Source organism: Mesoplodon mirus (assembly GCF_964341445.2).
Source record: "Mesoplodon mirus genome assembly, chromosome: 7".
Classification (NCBI taxonomy): domain Eukaryota; kingdom Metazoa; phylum Chordata; class Mammalia; order Artiodactyla; family Ziphiidae; genus Mesoplodon; species Mesoplodon mirus.
In genome coordinates, this window is record NC_138983.1 from 26,405,807 (window position 1) to 26,426,852 (window position 21,046).

The following is a 21,046-nucleotide window of genomic DNA, read 5'->3' on the forward strand; positions in this document are numbered from 1 at the left end:
GATTGCCACTGAGTTTGCTAATAAACCACCTGACAGAAATACCTTGAATGACTGATCCAAATGAAGATTCAAAAGGAGTCTCTTTCGGTTATCATTCAGCATGCTATCTATTTTTTTCATATGAGGCAAAAGTAGCTCATCTAAAACAAGATAAAAATTTATTGTGACAGGATAAACTATCAACAAAAAAACTTGTTAGAAATACAGCTTTTCCTTAAAACAATAGATTGACATTAAATTCACTGATTATGTAAAGTATTGATTTAAAAATATTGCACATGAAGCTTTTTGAACAAAAGTTACCTTGAAAAAATAGGTTTACAATAGCTAAGTGAGAAAGGAGTAGCATAGTGTGATGACAGAATCTAAAGTCCTGGGTTTTAACCCCAACTATGCCACCAGAATTGATCAACCAGTGGGCAAAGTGCCTAATCTCTTCAGACCTCATTTACCATGTGAACAATAACAGTATTCCAAAACATAAATTTAACATTAAAATTTTTAATAAAATACTGAGTATGATATTCTTAATTCACTATAGTTTGGGGCAAAGAAAAATAGTCAAAATCCAGTTTCAAATACACAAGGGAAGAGTCAAAATAGTTATTTGAGAAAAGCGGAGAGTAAAAGTATGATGAAGGTTTCTTACCCAAAGATTATGATTTCTTTTTTACCCTTCTGAAACTTTAAGCTCTTTTAAGAGAAACACTTTCAGAGTATAAGTTAATTACTTTTAGTGCTGTATTAAATATTTTAGGTTACTAAACTATTTCTTAATTTATCAGCATAACAACATTTTACAATACTAATTAGCTTTAATGACCTTTCTGAAAATGTATATATAACCCTCAGAATCTGGTTACTAATTTCATAGCTAAATAAAATGACTCTTTATAATTGGAGAATAAACACAAGCACAGAGACCAGCAAAATAACACTTTCCTCAAATTGAAGAAAAAGTCCTCAGTAAGGAATGCTTTCTAAGATCACCACAACACACCTGATAGCTTTCTTTTTATCTTTCTAGCAGTGATTAAATCTATTCAAATATTACAAAAATTTACATTTCACACAAATAAGTTTTAAACATTTGTGTATTATTTTTAAATATAACCATTAAATTTTTCATCCCTCATTTTAAATGGAGAAAAAATGTTTAAAAAATGATAAGCAATAGAAAAAAATCATTTAAAGTACAACCACCCAGAAATGATCACTACTAAGAAACGCATATTTTATCATGCAAGGAGTTTTGATTGAGAGAGAAAACGTTTACTGGCAAAATGCTGACCTAGGGAATTAATTTGGGGTTTTGATTGTGGCTCTTCTACCACTAACTTGTTCTGTAACTTTAGGAAACACATTTAATATCTTCTCTAACATCTCTTCCAGCTCTACAATAGCTGATGTATGAATTACTGCCTCTGATTATATAGTCAAAAAAGCAAGACTAGAAATTAGAAGACCTTGGATTTAATCCTTTCTCTGCTACTTGCAAGTTGTGGGCTCTTAAGCAAGTCACTTAACCTTTTTGAGCATCATTGTCTTCACCCAAAAAATGGCTGTCTAAGTTGTTCTGGGATTCATATAGAATAATGTATGTCAAAGTATGTGGAAATAATAAAACAATATACATTATTAGGCATTGCTGTTGAAGTATATTGTTACTGATTATTCATTGTTACTATCTTTTTGATCTTACACTTGTTCAACTCATTTTGATAGAAGGATACTGGATACGAATATACAATTTTAATCTTTACACCATTATTATCTTTCCAATTATTAGAAAACAGAATATATTGACATCTGGACCTTCCACGCAACTCAGACAAGTTGGTGAAATGTTATGAGGATGATAAAGATTCTAGAATTGAAAGAAACTAGTGGGTAGTTAAATAATATTCTCATGAGTAGAAATCAATAAAAATATATTCAATATAAAATTGTTCATATATTCAAACAATTCATGAAAAGCTATGACCCCATTTTATAGAAACAATATATCAACAGTTTGTTAACTGACAACATATACAAAAACCACATATTCAACATGTAACTAACAGAGAAGAATAAAAAAGATCCAGAAAGTACTACCAAGAAAGTACTACTTAGCAGACTGTACCGTTGCTCTTCTCTAAGGCTTGCATTGTGTCAGGATCCAAAGCAATGCTAACAAGCAATTCCATGTAACTCTTAAAGGTTTCCTTCATTGCTCTTGTGTTCAAAAAACGAGTAACAAAGGGAGCTGGAGGATTAAATTCTGGGAGGGAGAAAAGATGAAATATTAAATACTCCTTCCTGACAACTTTAAAAACACTCTGCTCTATAGCAAGTGTCTATAAGCAGATAAAAGGTTGTAGATAAAATTTCTTCAAATTCAAGGTTCTCCCACTCTGCCTTTAAACACACCCTGGGTGAGAGATTCTCAAAGGTGGTTTTGCACATCACAATCACTGGAGAGCTTTTAAAACAAAACAAAAAAACCAGATTGCTGGACTTATTAAAACAGAATCTGGGGTGGTAATGGTGGTAATGGTGATGAAGCTTAAGTGTTATACTTTTTAAAAAGTTCCCAGGTGCCTCTGAAGCCCAACACCAGCCCAGCATTTGGAAACATCTGCCCCATAGGAACCTGTTTCTCCTCCCCTGGCCCTACCAGACATCTGCTGCCAGGTCGTGCTACTTCAAAACTGATGGTTTCTCTACAGTATTTAATTAGTAAAGAAACCATAAAACACCTAATGTATGAGTTAATGTATACATATCTCTTCTTTTTACTTCTACACTTAAATTACTGTCAAATTCTGGTCTAGAGTCAACACATACTAAGAAAAAATTTTAATGTAAACATAGCCTGTGCATAAAGAAAATTTCACTCAAATTCAATGGCAAGAACTGCAAGATTAGAGGTGTGTCTGAATTTTGACTCTTTTCGTTCAAGTACAGAACTATTATCACGGCCTTTAACAGGGGTTCTTAGACTTTGTTCCACGGACCCCTCGGGGTCTCCCCCCATAACCATTTCAGGGGTCTCTGATGTCAAACTGTTTTCCTAATAATATTAAGATGTTATATACCTTTTTCACTCTGTTGACATTTGTAAAAGGAATGTTGGGTAAAACTGCTGGGGCCTTACCTAGCCTGAATTGAGGGAGTGACACCAAACTGTACTAGTAGCCATATATTTTGCCATGACTGTCATCTAACTGCCATGAATTTGAAGGAAAAAAAAAAAAAACAATTTCCCTTAAGAATAATCCTTGATGAAGCAGTAATAATTATTAATTGTATTAAATCTCTACTCTTGAGTAAATGTCTTAAAATTCTGTGGGATGAAATGAGAGGTACATATAAAGCATTTCTGCTATGAAGTATGACAGTTTTCTCCAGGAAAAGCATCCATGTAATTGTTTGAATTACAAGATGAACCAGCCACCTTTTCCCCCATTGGGATACCAATTTTATTTGAAAAAAATGACTGACAGATACACTATGCCTATTCAGACTTGGGTATTTGGCAGACATTTTCTTAACGAAGTGAACCTGTCACTGCAAGGAAAACAACTGACATTTGTTGCCAATGATAAAATTTGAGGTTTCAAGTGAAAATTAGAATTCCGGAAAACTTGTTTCCACTACTGTGAACCTGACAACGTTCCAATGCTTAAAGATTTCATTGATGAGATCAGTGTTGATATTAAAAATGTCATTTCTTTGATACTGCAAAAATGTATGATGTAAATGTAAGAACTAAAACCATAAGACTCTTAGAAGAAAATATAAGAATAAATCTTCATGATCTTGGATTTGCAATGGATTCTAAATATGACACCAAAAACATGAGCAATGAAAACAAATAGATAAATTTGGCTTCATGAGAATTTCAGACTTTTGTGCATCAAAGGACACTATCAAAAAAATGAAATACTGTGCTCACTTCAGCAGCACATATACTAAAAAAAAAAAAAAAAAAGGGCTTCCCTGGTGGCGTAGTGGTTGAGAGTCCACCTGCCGATGCAGGGGACACGGGTTCGTGCCCCGGTCCGGGAAGATCCCACGTGTCGCGGAGCGGCTGGGCCCATGAGCCATGGCCGCTGAGCCTGCGCGTCCGGAGCCTGTGCTCCGCAACGGGAGAGGCCACAACAGTGAGAGGCCCGCGTACCGCAAAAAACAAAAAACACAAAAAACTGAAGTATCTACAGAATGGGAGAAAATGTTTTCAAATCATATGTCTAATAAGGGTTTAACATCTATAATATATAAAGAACTCCTACAACTCAAGAACAAAAGGAGACATGAACTGGGCAAAGGATCTGAATAGACATTTCTCCAAAGAAGATAAGCAAATAGCTAGTAAGCAACTGAAAAGATGTTCAACATCATTAGTCATTAGGGAAATACAAATCAAAACCACAATGAGATTACCACTTCACATCTACTAGAATAGCTATAATCAAAAAACAAAATATAACAAGTATTGGTGAGGATGTGAAGAAATTGGAACCCTATGCATTGCTAGTGGGAATGTAAAATGGTGCAACCACTGGAAAAAGTTTGGCAGTTCCTCAGAAAGCTAAACATATAATTATATGATTCAGCAATTCCACTCTTAGGTATATAAATAATTGAAAACAAGAACATAAACAGATATTTATATGCCAATGTTCACTGCAGCATTATTTACAACAGCCAAAATGTGGAAGCAACCCAAGTGTCCATCAATAGATAAAAAGATAAACAAGAACATACAATGGATAAACTTACAGTGGAATTGTATTCAGTCATAAAAACTAGTAAGTTCTAATATATGCTATGTAACATGGATGAACCTTAAAAGCATTATGCTAAGTGAAATAAGCCACGCTTATATGAGGTATGTAGAGTAGGCAAATTCATGGACACAAAATAGATTAGAGATTCCCAGCAGCTGGGGGAAAGGGAGAATGAGGAGTTATTGCCTAATGGTTACAAAGTTTCTGTTTGGGGTGATCAGGAAGTTTTGGAAATAGCTGTGACAGTTGAGCAACAGTGTGAATATAATTAATGCTGCTGAATCGTACACTTAAAAATGGCAAGTTTTATGTTATATATATTTTACCACATTTTAAAATGTGGAAAAACAATGAAATGGACTATGTACATCAATGAGCTAACAGATATTTTCACATTACCAAAAAATGTTATAAAATCATTCATGGATGAAAGATACCTCAAAGGGTAAAACAAACCAATAGATTTTAATGTAACAAGCATGAAAAGTTGAAGAAGCTACCACTTGTCAAGTTTATCAAATAAAATCCTTTGAGTATCAAAGAAAAATATTCATCATTATCTGAAAAGGTAATCAAAATACTCCTCTCTTTCCTAACTACATAGCTAATGTGAGGCTGGGTATTCTTCATATACTTTAACCAAAATAATATATATACAAACTGAATACAGAAGCAAATATGAAAATGCTATTCTTCTAACTAAATACAATTGTTTAAAAAAAACTTATGTGAATATGTAATGGGTTTATTTAAAATATCTTAAAATTGTCTGTTTTAACTGATACTTGGTGATATACATAGATACAGGCCACACACACACACAAAAAGTGTTTTGGAATCCTCAGTAAATTTGAAGATTATAAAGAAGTCTTGAAACAAATAGCTTGAAAATCACCAGCCTATAAATCTATGTTTATTATCAATATTTGCCTTCTTTTTAAGAAGCACTAAAAATGCTTGCCTGTTAGTGACACCTAGTGGTAACTCAAGGTACCAATGGAAGAAAATTTTCACCTTGATTGTCATTTGAGGAAGCTGTATAAATAACTGAGTGCAAATTCAGAACCCAAACTTCTCTGAACAGTAGGCAGCAATGCTAACTGCGAAATTACATATAATGCCTTCCACACATACTCAAAGCACTAAATTTCTTTATAAATTCCGACGTGCCTACTTCTAAACAACAGTTCACAAGTAGCTTTTAAAAACAATACATTTAAAGTAAACTTCATACTGAAGAGTTTTTATTATAATTCTGTTTCTATCCAAGTAATCTCTAAGATCAGCTCCCAAGCAGTGATACTTACAATGTCAGAAACCATCCTGGACATCAACCTCAACAGTGCCCCCAACACCCGATTCATCATTCAAGTTCTGCCAAGATTACATCCTGAATTTCTCAAATGTGTCCTCTCTCCTCCATCCCTGCTGCCAAAACTTAGGTTCAGACTTTCAATTTATACCTGAACTGTGATGTCACGTAATTCAAAATCAGATTTTACCATGTTGCCCCCTTGCTTAAATCCCTCCAAGGACTCCCCTTTGCTTACAGGACCCCAAGCTTTTTAGCTTCAGCATGGCATATGCAGCCTTCCATCATCCTTTCATCTTTTCCTGACTACCTTCAAATGTATGCTCTAGAAGAAGAAGGGTCAGCAAACTTTTTCTGTAAAGGGCCAGATGGTAAATATTTGGGGCTTTAATGGTCATATACTCTCTGTAGTAACTAGGCACATCTGTCACTGTAATGGGAAAGTAACTGTATGAAAACATGTAAATGAATCCCAGTGTTCCAATAAAACTTTATTTACAAGAATAGGCTGCAGATCAGATTTGGCCCACTAGCAGTAGTTTGCCTACTTCTGCTCTAGACTACTGAACTGCTAGAAATTTCTTGCATATATTACACAACAAGTTTGATGGCTGATGGAATGTTTCCTGGTATATTCTGTGTTTCACAGCTATCTCAGGTTTAAGTCCTAATGAAGTAAATTTCAATATATATAGCCTACATAAATGCTCTTTGGTGTCTTCAACAGTTTTTAACAGCGTAGAAGGGTTCTAAGGTCAAAAAGTATGATAACTGCTATCTATTTCAACCTTTTCACTTTATAAAAGAGAAACTAAGGCAGTTATCTAGCTTAGTCATGGGCAAATATATGCCTAAGCAGAACTTAATTAGGTAGCTAAATTCCCTAATTAAGTAAAAGTAAATACATTTTGAATTGTCAGCGTCACTGCTCCTCCCCATTAATGTACATAATCTAAAGTTATCAAGGTATTCATTTCATGGAGAACTCACCCTCATCATCACTACTACTAGAGTGCATCTCGGGAGATGAGTCAGATTGGGATGATGAAAATTCTTCTTTCCATTTCTTCCTTTTCTTTGGTGGTGGCTCAGCCTTTACTTTTAGCTGTTTAACTTTGGGTTTCATGGAAGGGGCTTTTGTCATTGTAGTTTTTGGTGTTGGAGGATCAGAAGTTTTACTGCTACTACTTGGCTTAGCCTGAACAGTTCTGCAATGTTACAAACAGATTTCATTAACGCACTGAAATCTTGTCAAATTAAAATAAATTAGACAAGGGATTTCCCCAGCGGTCTAGTGGTTAAGACTCTGCGCTTCCACTGTAGGTGGGGGTGCGGGTTCGATCCCTGGTCAGAGAACTAAGATCCCACATGCCATGTGATGCAGCCAAAAATAAATAAAATAAAATAAAATAAATTAGACAAAAACCCGAGAAACACTGGTGAAGAAAAGTTTATTTACCTCACCAGTATCTCCGAAATAAAGTCTAAGTCCTACACATCTCCAATGGTGATTCCTCCAAAAGTCTCTTGAAATATACTCTTTAACCACTGACATTCAATACTCAGTTAATAAGGGACTATATTAATTCCATCCCTATTTCTCTCTCTCCCTCCACTCTTCCTTTCCCTTTGTAAATTCATTTTCCTGACTAGGAGGCTGTACACGGCAGATGATCAATGGACTTACAGTCACGTCAGAAACTCTCGCAGGCTCTGGTGGTGCCAGGTTTTGATGTGGAATCCCAACTGCACCTGTTCTAGAGCCCCTCAATAAGATTTCCTATATACTAGTTCTGGAGATTTGAGGGAGTAGATAAAATTGCATCATAAAAATAAGGTGGGCTGTGTCCAATAAGTTGGAATCTTCATTAAACTAGATCTTCCTAGCACTAGATTGAGAATATCAAGGTTCACACCCCCTTTCCCATACAGATCAAAGGGAATGTGGCTAGGTCATCTGTTTTCCAAATTCACGCTCCAGACAACCCAGAGTCACATTAATACATGATGACAATTCTACTGTACTTGTAATGTACAGGCTCAATTTTTTTTCATTTTAAATTTGACATTCTGTTGTTATTTTCACTTTATTTATGGATAAAAAAGAGGGCTTAGAAAGGTTATCTTTTTTTCTTTCTTCTTTTTTTTTTTGGTCACACCGCATGTGGGATCTTAGTTCCCCGACCAGGGATCGAACCCAGGCCCTCTGCAGTGGAAGCATGGAGTCTTAACCACTGGCCCACCAGGGAAGTCCCTAGAAAGGTTATCTTAATCTAGGTCACAAAAAGATGGATTCAAGCTTTTAGACTGTAAATCCATTTTTTTTCACTATACTAGGGTGACACCAAAAGGATTCAGGGAGAAAAGGGTACCCATCCCACCATGATAGCCATGGGCTTTACAGTTCCTGTCTCATTACTTCAAAAAGAATCACTTATTACATCAGGCACTGAATTTTCAGACTTGTACAAATGGAAAAAAAAAAATCAGCCTCTTTAATTGATTTAATTCTTTGTACAAGACATTGCCAATAATAAGCCTTCCAATAATTACTACAAACATATTACATAAAATAATAAATACCTGATAGTCTGTGAAGGCTTATTTCTTGGCTTTTTGGAACACACTCTGACATACTCCTTTTTGTTAGTGTTTTCAATGAACTTCACATATATCCTTTTGTATTTACTCTTTGCATCTCCAAAATATCCAAGGTACTAAGGAAAGAAACACTTTGAATTACATAATTGTACATTCTGTACATAAAATATTACTTTGTTGTCTTGATAGACTGTCATAGTCAAGTTTTTCAAAATGCAGCTCTGGTCAGGCTAATTGTACCCTCAATAAAAATGACTCCAGCCTCACTCTTAAGTGCAAGCCCATATATAGATGCAATCTTATTTGGCTGATCATCAGATGCTCACTTACTCAGTGCTATTAAACAACTACTTAGGTAGAAAATAATGCTGTAAGTCTTCTTGGTAAATCAGGGTATTTGACTGGCAGAACAATCAATATGAGAGTCTCTGAGTCCATCTGAATTCTTCACAGACTAACACTAATTCCTTTCCTTTATTTAAAAAATAAAAAGTTAAGCAATTTAAGTAGCTGGTATTTAGACATTAATTTTATTTTAAAATCGGTATCATATACTCTGTAGTTCAATTTTAATATTTTATCTCAGAAATGCTCAATATACATACATTACACAATACTTAAACAATACATTTAAATTTACATCATTCTGTATTTTACCTAGGATCACTGTCAAAAAACAGGAAGGTTAATGTAAACAAGCGTTTTACTTACACTATTTGTAGCAGCAAATTCTCTTTGCCCATCTCGAATTTCAGGAACAAACTTCTGTAATAAAGCTTTTTGTACTTTCCAAATAGCTGGGGGTTCTTTTCCTGCTTTTAAAGCCTCCTTTAAAAGTATTAAAAGTATTAAGAAGTATTAACAACATTTATAGAAACTAGCAACATATTCTAGATTTATAGAATCTTAGAGCTGAAAGGAATCTTAAAAGACCTACCTAGCTCAACCTTTTATCTTTTACCTAGCTGAACTTTTGCAGTAATTCCTTTAAGTGGGCTATTCAATCTCTGCTTTAATTCTTCCAGAAACAGGGAGCACAAACATGCAAAGTAACCCATTACCCTTTTGTACAGCTATTGGAAAGTTTTCCACTAATGATATTGTCATACATTATTTATGCAATTTTATAACAGTATGTACATATTCAAAAAGACCAGAAACAAATATGCTAAAATATTAACAATAGTTAACTGTGAATGGAAGGAATATGGATAATTTAAATATCATTTTCTTCATTGTATTTTTAATACCATTTCTCTCCACCCCAATTAAAAAATAAAATCAAAAGCAAGCAAACAAAAACCCCAAAATAAGTTTTCTTAAACCCTGCTAAAAATTTCTTATATGAAATTGTAACATTCTGCAATTAGAAATTGTGAAAAAAAGTCTAATTCTACTTTTACATTGTATTCCTGTTATTTTCTTTAAACTTTTAAATTAGGTAAATAACCATTTTCTCCAAACTTCTAATAATACAAATGACTTGGAAGCTTTGAAAAAAATTAACATTTCAAAACTACTCTAATTACTAGTAGCTAAATGCAATATACTGACCAGTCAGAAATACACAAAACTCAGAGATGAGTTAAAATTATTTTAAGCTATTTTCCGTTTCAAAATACCTAACATCTCTAGTTTGATTTCATTATTTAACAATTATGACAACAGAATAATTATAAAAATATAACTTTTCACAACTCAAGCTAGATGCATGCTATTAAAAGTCATCATGAAGGCTACCATAGGGCATGCCCATTAAGCTATGACCTTTATACCTGTGAACATTCACATCACCTTAAAAGTCTCTATGTCTTCTATCTTTACCACAAATTCATCACGCTCTCTGTATTGGCCTTCTCCTCCACTTTCTGTGTTCTCCTCATCTGTAAAACCTTCTATGGCAACAGTGTCCTGTCCTTTTGCAAACTGGTCTGAAGGGAGACCATCAAGTTCGATGGGCTTTGGGCGTTCTGCAGAGTTTGTATTTTCCAGGATATGTACTGCAGATGAAGTAGAGGAGCGAGGCTCTTGCTTAACTGCACCCACAGTGGTGGGGGAAGTAGTAGAAGTACCAGTAGTATCGGCAGTTGGACCAGTAGTTGCCACCTGCAGGGCTTCTGAAACTAGACCAAGCAAATGCAAATTAGTAATACAAATGATTAAACATTTACTTGCTTTGCGTAAAATCTGAACAGTTCACAAAGAAAGACCTTATTATTTTTGCCATCAAATTGTTTGAAACAATGAAATTAAAGAATGGTTGTTAACTTCCAAGAACCAAAGTGGTGAGAATTACATCTGGATGACAATTAGACAAAAACCTCCATCGACCTAAACTCACCCCTACTTCCACTTAAGTATTTAGCACAAAAATATTTTTAAAAGAATAGAGACAAAAAAGTGATGCAAGACAAGGAAGGGTCAGCCAACTGAAACTGTGAATTCCTAGAAGAAGAAAAGCTGATTGGACATGGAAAACAAAAACAGCACCCCCCAAATACTTTGAAATAGCAGTAGAAGCTACCGAAATAAAAAGGATTATAAAGTAATGTTATGAAAAACTGTATGCTAACAAATAACTTCGATGAAATGGACAAATTCCTAGAAAGACACAAACTACCAAAAGAACTCAAGGAGAAAGAGAACATCTGAATAGACCAATAACAAGGTAATAAAAGAAATTAAGAACATCCCACAAAGATAAGCACAGACCCAAAAGGGTACACAGGTGGGTTCTATCAACAGTTAAGTAAGAATTAATACCAATCCATTATAAACTCTAAAAAATAAGAGGAAACACTTCCCAACTCATTCAAGGCCAGTATTATTCCAATACCTAAACCAGACAAAAATATCATGAAAAAACTATAGACGAGTATCCCTTATGAATACAAACAGAAAAACCTTCGGCAAAATATGAGCAAATATACCAATATATAAAAGAATTATACATCATAACCAAGTGGCTTTTATCCTAGGAATCCATGCTTGGTTTTAACAGCTAAAAATCAATCAATCACCATATTAATATAATAAAGGACAAAACCACAGGGTCATCAGAATAGGTACAGAAAAAGCATTTGGCAAAATTCAGTATCATGAATTTAAACACTTTCATGATAAAAACACTCAAGAACCAAAAATAGAAGGGAACTTCTTCAACCTGATAAAGGCCATCTACAAAAAACCCACAGCTAACATCATACTTAATGGTAAAAAATGAGATGCTTCCCCCTAAGAAGGATGTCTGAAGAAATAAAACTGTATCTGCAGATGAAATGATCTTGTATACAGAAAATCCTAAGGAATCCACTAAAAAACTATTAGAATAAATAAATTTAGCAAGTTTGCAGGGCATAAGATAAATATATAAAAATCAATTGTATTTCGAAATGCTTGCAATGAGCCATCCAAAAACGAACTTAGAACAAAATTCCATTTATAATATCATCAAAAAGAAGAAACTATTTAGGAATAAATTTAATGAAAGAAGTACAAAGTTTACATTCTGAGACTTATAAACATTATTGAAGGAATTAAAGGTCTAAATAAGTGGGAAAACATCCTGTGCTCATGGATAGGAAATCTCAACGTTGTAAAGATGGCAATACTCCCAAATTGATTAAAAGAATCAAGGACTTCCCTGTCGGTCCAGTGGTTAAGACTCCACGCTTCCACCCCCACTGTAGGGGGTGTGGGTTTGATCCCTGGCCAGGGAACTAAGATTCTATATGCTGTGTGGTGCAGCCAAAAAAAAAAAAAGAATCAGCATAATCCCTATAAAAATCCTAGCTGCATTTTTGGCAGAAGCTGGCAAACTATTCCTAAAATTCATATGGAAATGCAAGAGAGCCAGAATAGCCAAAAAAATCCTGCAAACAAAGAATAAAGTTGGAAGACTCACATTTCAGAAATTTCAAAACTTTACCACAAAGCTTTAGTAATTAAAACAGTGTGATGGTGTCATAAGGATAGACATATAGATCAAAAGAGTAGAATTAAAGTCCAGGAATAAACTCTGTATTTATGGTCAAATGATTTTCAACAAGGGTGCCAAAACCATTCAATGGGGGAAGAATGAAAAAGCTTTTTAACAAATGGTGCTGGGACAACTGGATAGGAATGAAGAATAAACTTGGATGTCTACCTCACACCGTATACAAAAATTAACTGAAAGTGGATCACAGACATAAATGTGAAAGTTAAAATCATGAAACTCTTAGAAGAAAAATAGGTGTAAATTTTCATGACCCTACAAGTAACAAAAGAAAAAAATAAGCTGGACTTCATCAAAATTTAAAACTTGTGCTGCAATTGAGGCCATCACGAAAGTGGAAAGATAACCTACAGAATGGGAAACACTGCTTACAAATCACGTTTGTACTTGCCAGAGATTTGTATCCAGGATATATAAAGAACTCTTACACCTCAATGATAAAAAAGACAAATAACCCAATTTAAAAAGTGAGCAAGGGCTTCCCTGGTGGCGCAGTGGTTAAGAACCCACCTACCAATGCAGGGGACACGGGTTTGAGCCCTGGTCCGGGAAGATCCCACATGCCGCGGAGCAACTAAGCCCGTGCGCCACAACTACTGAGCCTGTGCTCTAGGGCCCGTGTGCCAAAACTACTGAGCCCACGTGCCACAGCTACTGAAACCCGTGGGCCTAGAGCCCGTGCTCCACAACGAGAAGCCACCGCAATGAGAAGCCCGTGCACCACAACAAAGAGTAGCTCCCACTCACCACAACTAGAGAAAGCCCGTGCGCAGCAACGAAGACCCAACACAGCCTAAATAAAATAAATAAATAAAATTTATTTTTTTAAAAAAAGAAAGTGAGCAAGCGACCTATTTGTCCAAAGATATAAAAATTGTCAATAAGCACATGAAAGGCCGTTCAACACTATAAGTCATTAGCTCAATGCAACTTCAGTAGATAATTGCAATCTCACAGCTATTACGATGGCTACAAAAGATACAGGCAGTAACATGCTAGCAGGCATGAGGAGAAACTAGAAACCTTGTACCTTGCTGGAGAGAATGTAAAATGGTACAGCCACTATGGAAAACAGTTCGGCCATTCCTCAAAATGTTAAGCATGAAGTTACTATATAACCAAGGAATTCCACTTCTAAATTCCACTTTCTAAATAAATAAATCCACACAAATACCTGTATATGAATATTGACAGCAGCATTATTCCTGATGGCCAAAAAGTGGAAAAAACCCAAATGTCCATCAACTGACGAATGGATACACAAAATGTGGTATATCCACATTATTAGGGAATAAAAAGGAATGAAGTACTGATAAATGCTACAACATGAATAAACACTGAAAACATTACATTAAATGAAAGAAGCTAGTCACAAAAGGTCAAATATTATATGATTTCTTTTACATGAAATGTTCAAAAAAGGGCAAATCTATAGAGAAGATAGATTAGTGCCTGTCATTGGGTGTGAGCGTGGGTGTGGGGACTGACTAATAATGGGTTTCTTTTGGGATGATGAAAATATTCTAAAATTAGATTGTGGTCACAGTTATACAACTCTACAAAACAACTGAATTGTACACTTTATTTTTTTTATTTTTATATTTTTGTGTGTGTGTGTGTGTGTGTGGTACGCGGGCCTCTCACTGTGGTGGCCTCTCCCGTTTTTTGGAGCACAGGCTCCGGACATGCAGGCTCAGCAACCATGGCTCACGGGCCCAGCCGCTCCACGGCATGTGGGATCTTCCCAGACCGGGGCACGAACCTGTGTCCCCTGCATCGGCAGGCGGACTCTCAACCACTGCGCCACCAGGGAAGCCCTGAATTGTACACTTTAAATGGGTGGATGTTATGATACGTGAATTATAATTTAACAAAGCTGTTACAAAAGGACTTTGAAGCCTAGAGCTGAGAGAGAAGCTCCAGGCTGAGAAACAAACATAAAGAACGTGTAGCACTGCAGCGGTAATTGTGAGTAGTGCTGATGAACCAAAATAATATCATAGACAAGAATAAGTGAATAGGGGGCTTCCCTGGTGGCGCAGTGGTTGAGAGTCTGCCTGCCAATGCAGGGGACACGGGTTCGAGCCCTGGTCTGGGAAGATCCCACATGCCGCGGAGCGACTGGCCCCGTGAGCCACCATTACTGAGCCTGTGCATCTGGAGCCTGTGCTCCGCAATAAGAGGCCGCGATAGTGAGAGGCCCGCGCACCGTGATGAGGAGTGGCCCCCACTTGCCGCAACTAGAGAAAGCCCTCGCACAGAAGCGAAGAGCCAACACAGCCATAAATAAATAAATAAATAAATAAATTAAATTTAAAAAAAAAAGAGGGGTCTGGAACATCTTTAAAAAAAAAAAAAAAAAAAGAATAAGTGAATAAAACAGGAAGGGCAGTGATCCCCTTGCTTATGCTGAGCTGTAGGCAGCAGGGGTGGCTTGATCACAGGCCAAAATGGAAAAACTGTTCCCTGAAGAAAGTGAACTCTACCTGCCTGCAGGAGGGGTTGAGAAGGAATCAAAGCAGGGCCCAACACAAATCCAGACCTATGAAACACAGAAGAAAATGGAAAAGCAGATAGGCAAGGGAAATGAGTGAACTACAGTGCTTGGCAACTAGAGTACATCTCTCCCTTATTCTAGCTAATTGGGGGGAGGAGGGGCTGGGGGGGGTGGTCTAATAGCTGTCACCAGCCAGCCTACCTGATCTGTATCCCAAATTAAAACTATCCTCATACATTTATATGACTCCTCCCAATCAAAGGGAGAGGCCTGTTGAGGAAATACAAATGAATAATCTAATTATCAAGTCACTGTGCTGTGTATCTTGAACTTATACAGTTTGTACATCAGTCATATCTCAATAACAATGGGAAAATAATCTAATCATTCAAGATTAGATTATAGAATTTTATCCTGATGTAATATATTTTTATGCTACTATAACTATACATCATACTTTCTGCCTCAAAAATGTATATAAATGGAAATCAATTTTATGTGTCTTGTGACCGGAAGGCTCTATATATTAAACACTTCTAACGTTATAATACTTATAATACATTATAATACCGTAGATCTGAATTAATATTTTTTCAAAGTTAATGTAAAACAAATGTAAATGTAAAAAGAATGCTTCTTTTGAGTGGATGTGGCATTTAAAACTTACTCGTTTATGGACTCATGGGTAATATTACTTATTGAGATAGGTGAACTCATGGGTGAATATTACTTATTGAGATAGGTTTTACAACCAATTTTATTTCTGTCCTTCATTTTTATTGATAAAGGAACTGGGAAACATTGTTCTTATAAATAATGGATGAATGAAGAAATAAAAGGGATTTTGTTATAGCAATGTCACTGAATTTTGAAAATACACTCTAAGTTACATGGCAAAACAAATCACATAGCTATCTATGAACAAAAACAGATAACGGCCACCAGCAGACCCTCAGAAAAGGAAACTGTAAGGGACATGCTTTAGTCATAAACTTGTCATCCCAAGGAGATGTGAGGTGCAAGAAAGAATGGAGGGCAATATGGTAAATACACAAATAAACCTAAGCAAACACTGATTATTTAATACACTATTTCTTGTTGAGTATTAGAAAACAGGATAGAATTAAAATACGTGGGGGAATTCCTGGTGGTCCAGTGGTTAGGACTCCACACCTCTACTGCCGGGAGACAGGGTTTGATTCCTGGTTGGGGAACTAAGATCCCACAAGCCACATGGCGTGGCCAGAAAGAAAAAACGCAAATATTAAAATACATGGTAACATTAAAGTTAGGAGGGGGTAAAATGGAGTTTTAGTGTTCAGAGTCTTTATGTTATTCAGGAGGAGAGTAAGATACTAATAGATTTTGAGAAAGTGAAAGTGCATATTGTAATCCCTATTATCTCCAGGTAAAGAACAGAAATATTTCATCAAAATCATCGGGGGGGTGAGAGGGTAGGTAAAGATAAGAATGAAATAAGACTGACCACGTATTGATGATTACTGAAACTGAGTGATTCATAGATCGGTTTAATTATACCAATCTTTGTAACTTTATGTTTGAAATTTCCATAATAAAAAGTTACGGAAATATTTTATAAAAAGAATAGCTTCCAAATTAGCGGAAGGAAAAACTTATCAATACTGTATGATGCTCTTTATGAGAAGTTTTAAAATGAGCCAAACAAAAGTACAGGGATACATACACAGGTGGTAAAATTTATAAAAGAAAAGCAAGGAAGTGATTACCATCCAACTCAGACAGTGGTTAGTTCTACAGATTATGAGCTGGATTTACTTTAACACTCAATTTATTTTTGAACTTCTTGCTTTCTAATGAGTAGCATTTAACACCATAAATTTTATCCTTTGCCCCACACATTCCTGGCACATCCCCTTGGTTCCAAAATATAATGCTCCACTGTCCTAAGTGAGTTGTCATTTCAGCTTTGGTTTCCTTTTAAAGCCATGAGTTATTTAGAAGTTATTTAGAAGTTTTAGAAAGAAAAACTTACTTTTATTTGTCTCTTTTTTCCTTTCTGCTATTCTTTTATGAAATTACTGCATTGTGGTCAGGGAATATGTCTTAACTAATATCTGCATTTTCAAATTTATGGGAATTTTCTGTGTGTTTTGCCTATGTGTATCATATTTCCATATGTGAGTTATATCTCACAAGAAAAAATGTTCTGAAAGAAGAGATATGGAAAATATACTAAAAATGCTAACAATAACAATAAGATTAGTATGGTAATATTAAAAACCGAAATGGGAAATTAAATGTGAAAAAGAGAGATTTTATTATGATAAAAGGGAATTTAACTGTAGTAAAATTTCAAACACCCAATTACATGGGTTCAAAACATCAACTACACAGTAACAGAAAAACAATAAAACATAGTTGGATACTTTAACACACCCTTTTCAGTAACCAACAGATGAAGCAAACTAAAAACAAATAAGGATAGGGAGGATTTAAAAAAACCTTTTTATTAAAGATTTAAAACGTACATAAAAGTAGAGTATACAAACCCTCACATACCATAACCCAACTGTAACAACCACAAACGTTTTGATAAATTTATCTTTCTGTCACCTCTTTTATATATATGTTTTTTTTTTTTTTTTTTTTTTTTTTTTTTTTTTTTTGCTGTACGCGGGCCTCTCACTGTTGTGGCGCACAGGCTCCGGACGCGCAGGCTCAGTGGCCATGGCTCACGGGCCCAGCCGCTCCGTGGCATGTGGTATCTTCCTGGACTGGGGCACAAACCCGTGTCCCCTGCATCGGCAGGCGGACTCTCAACCACTGCACCACCAGGGAAGCCCACCTCTTTTCTATTTGCTGGGATAGTTTAAGGCAAATTCCAGACATATCATTTACTTGCAACATGTACATACACATTTTGTTAAATAACCTAATATTATTTATTACATTACACAAAAGATAAAAAGATATAAAGGACTTGAACAATATTACAAATAAAATCTATTAGCACTTGGTACTCATGGGATATTTATAAAAATTGACCATTTACCAAGCTACTAACAAAATTTCCACAAATTTCAAAATGTAGACATTACTTAAGCCATATTCCTTTGACCACAATACAACAGGGCCATAAGTTAGTATTAAAGGAATATCAAAAACAACCAAAAAACCAAAAATCTACTGGGAAACAGGCAAACCCCACTATTCTTAATAACTCTTGGGTTAAAAGGAAATCAAATGAAATGACAAATCATTTAGAAAGGACAGTGAGAGCATTAAAAGTTGAAACCAGAGGGATAGAGCCAGAGTGTGGTGGGAAAAAAAAGGAAACGTACAACTTTAATGCCATTCATTAGACAGCAAACAAATAACAAACTAGCCAGAAAGAGAATATTCAATCCAGAGAAGATAGGGAAAAAGAACTGATAGAAGCAGAAATTAAGAAAAAGTGAGTAAAAAATGATAAGAGCAAAAAAAAAAAAAAGAAAAGTACATTGGTTCTTTGGAAAGAACCATTAAATAGGCAAATCTTCCATAGATTGATAAGGAAAAAGATTCAAATAATCACTTGGAACAAGAAAGAGAACATACCTACAGAAACAGAGGAGACTACAAACTTATGAGGTAACAGTATGTACAACTTTATAACAAATTTTAAAATCTAAATGAAAGAGATGATTTTACTAGAAAATATGCCATTCTTAAATTGGCCCAGATAGATCAAACTATCAGGAAAAAATGAGAAAGTCCCAGATATATTCTTAGAAATCCCAATTATATAAAATAAGCTTTTTCAAATTTAAACAAATATAAAAACTTTCCTAATTCAATTTGTAAGGTCAGCATATTCCTGAATACAAAAGTGAACAAGATTAAGACAAAAAATACTATACATTCACTTCATTTATGAATCTAGGTGTAAAAATCCCAAATAAAATACTAGCAACTTAAATCTTACAGTGGACTAAAGCAATTCATCATGACCAAGCAGAGTTCACAGTAGAAATTTTTAAAAAGAGGTTTAGCATTAAGAAATCAAGTAATAGATGAATGTGGGGGTAAAAGAAAGCAGATTTATCAGAACCAGCTCAAAAAGGCATCTGACAAAATTCAATGCTCATTGTTAATTTTAAAATAATCTTAAGAACTTCAAAACATAAGGATATCTTCTTAAAGAGTATGGTATACTAGAAACTGACAAATATATTTCATAGTCAAACACTACATATTTTACTAAATATCAAGAAGGAGGCCAGCATGCTTGCTATCATTGCTACTATTAAACAACAAACGCCTGAGCCAATAAGATAAGTTACCAAAAAAAAAAAAAGAAAAGAAACAGATAAATTACCATTATTTTTAGAAGATATAATCATCTACTTAAGAGTGCAAGAGAATCAGGTGGAAAAACTGTTAAAATAGAAATTCAACAAACACACGATGGAGACACAAAAATCAATCATTGCCATATATTATCAGTAACCAATGAGAACACTATGGGGAAAATTATATTTAAAATACTAGTAAAACTAGTATTTTTTAGATAGTATAATATAGAATATCTATCTGGAAAAAAATGATATTAAAAGACATAGGGCCTCCCTGGTGGCGCAGTGGTTGAGAGTCCGCCTGCCGATGCAGGGGATACGGGTTCGTGCCCCGGTCTGGGAGGATCCCATGTGCCGCGGAGCGGCTGGGCCCGTGAGCCATGGCCGCTGGGCCTGCGCGTCCGGAGCCTGTGCTCCGCAACGGGAGAGGCCGCGGCAGTGAGAGGCCCGCATACCGCAAAAAGAAAAAAAAAAAAAAAAGACATAAAATAAGATCTGAATAAGTAGAAAAACACTACATTCCATAAGTGGATGAGAAGACAATATTGTAAAGATAACAATTCTCCCTTAAAATTAATTTATGAATTCAATGTAATCACAATCAAAATCTCAAAACATTGAAGGGGCTCCTACTGGCCCATTACAGGACAGTTTGAGCATCAGAAATAACGACTGTAACCTGTAAGACAATAAATTTTTAAAAATTCATGAAAGGCTTCTGGTGCCAACCAAGATGAAGTTAAGTCCACTAGACCAACTTATTACAAATAAAAACTCCGGACAAAACATAAAATGCAACTACCTGAAGACTCTGCAAAGTTAGTAACTGCAGGCAGACTGGGGAGGGAAGCCCAAACTGAAATAATCTTTGTATAGAGGTGTCTCCTCACTTTCCTTCCTCTCTTACCACCTAGCATTGACTAGAGGGTGGCCCTTATGCAGAACTGTACAGGACACAGACAACAAAAACTCCAAGAAAATCTGTCTTTCTGGACAGAGGAGTGGGGAAAGGAGCCCCATGCAAAGGAAGAATGTGGGGGGCCACTGTCATTTCTTTTTTCTTCTCTTTCTCTCTCCCAGCCCTGCCCCAAGGGCAACCCAGGTCACAGAGCTGCAACGCAAAGGCAGTAAACCTGACATCTTAAACCCGAACAGAAGACCTGTCTTTTTGGTGTACCAGAGGCACCTGGATGGGGCATGGGCTCCTATGACATGAAGAGAGTAGAAAATGTTGTATGTCGATTATATCTCAATAAAGTTGGGGAAAAACATGTAGGAGGATTCCCTGTCCTTTTTTCTCTTCTCTCAGTGTGCTGCCGCAAGGGCAGTCCTAGTTGTACAGAATTGTGTTAAAGCATAAGCAGCTAAAAAAAATCCAAGGAAAATTCCAGCTTTCTAGCCAAATGTCTGGGAAAGGGAACCCTGAGAGCTGGGCATGTAGGGGAAATTCCCAGGGAAGAGAGAACTGGAGAGTGGTGTCCTCTAATTCTGTGCATGAACGCACACAAATCTTAGTTTCATGCCTAAACTGCACATATGCAGAATACA

The 21,046-nt window shown here is 35.7% G+C and overlaps 1 protein-coding gene across 3 annotated transcripts in view; it reads right to left on the minus strand.

Moving 5' to 3' along the window:
* QSER1 (glutamine and serine rich 1) overlaps positions 1–21,046 on the minus strand; it is a 78,609-nt gene that overhangs the window by 9,103 nt on the left and 48,460 nt on the right. For all 3 annotated transcript variants that reach the window (XM_082627298.1, XM_082627297.1, XM_082627299.1), the window contains 6 exons: positions 10,483–10,811; positions 9,400–9,516; positions 8,671–8,804; positions 7,078–7,295; positions 2,126–2,263; positions 43–140 (listed from right to left, as the gene is read on the minus strand). In XM_082627298.1, the coding sequence (XP_082483424.1) occupies positions 43–140; positions 2,126–2,263; positions 7,078–7,295; positions 8,671–8,804; positions 9,400–9,516; positions 10,483–10,811 (1,034 nt within the window). The remainder of the gene's footprint in view (positions 1–42; positions 141–2,125; positions 2,264–7,077; positions 7,296–8,670; positions 8,805–9,399; positions 9,517–10,482; positions 10,812–21,046) is intronic.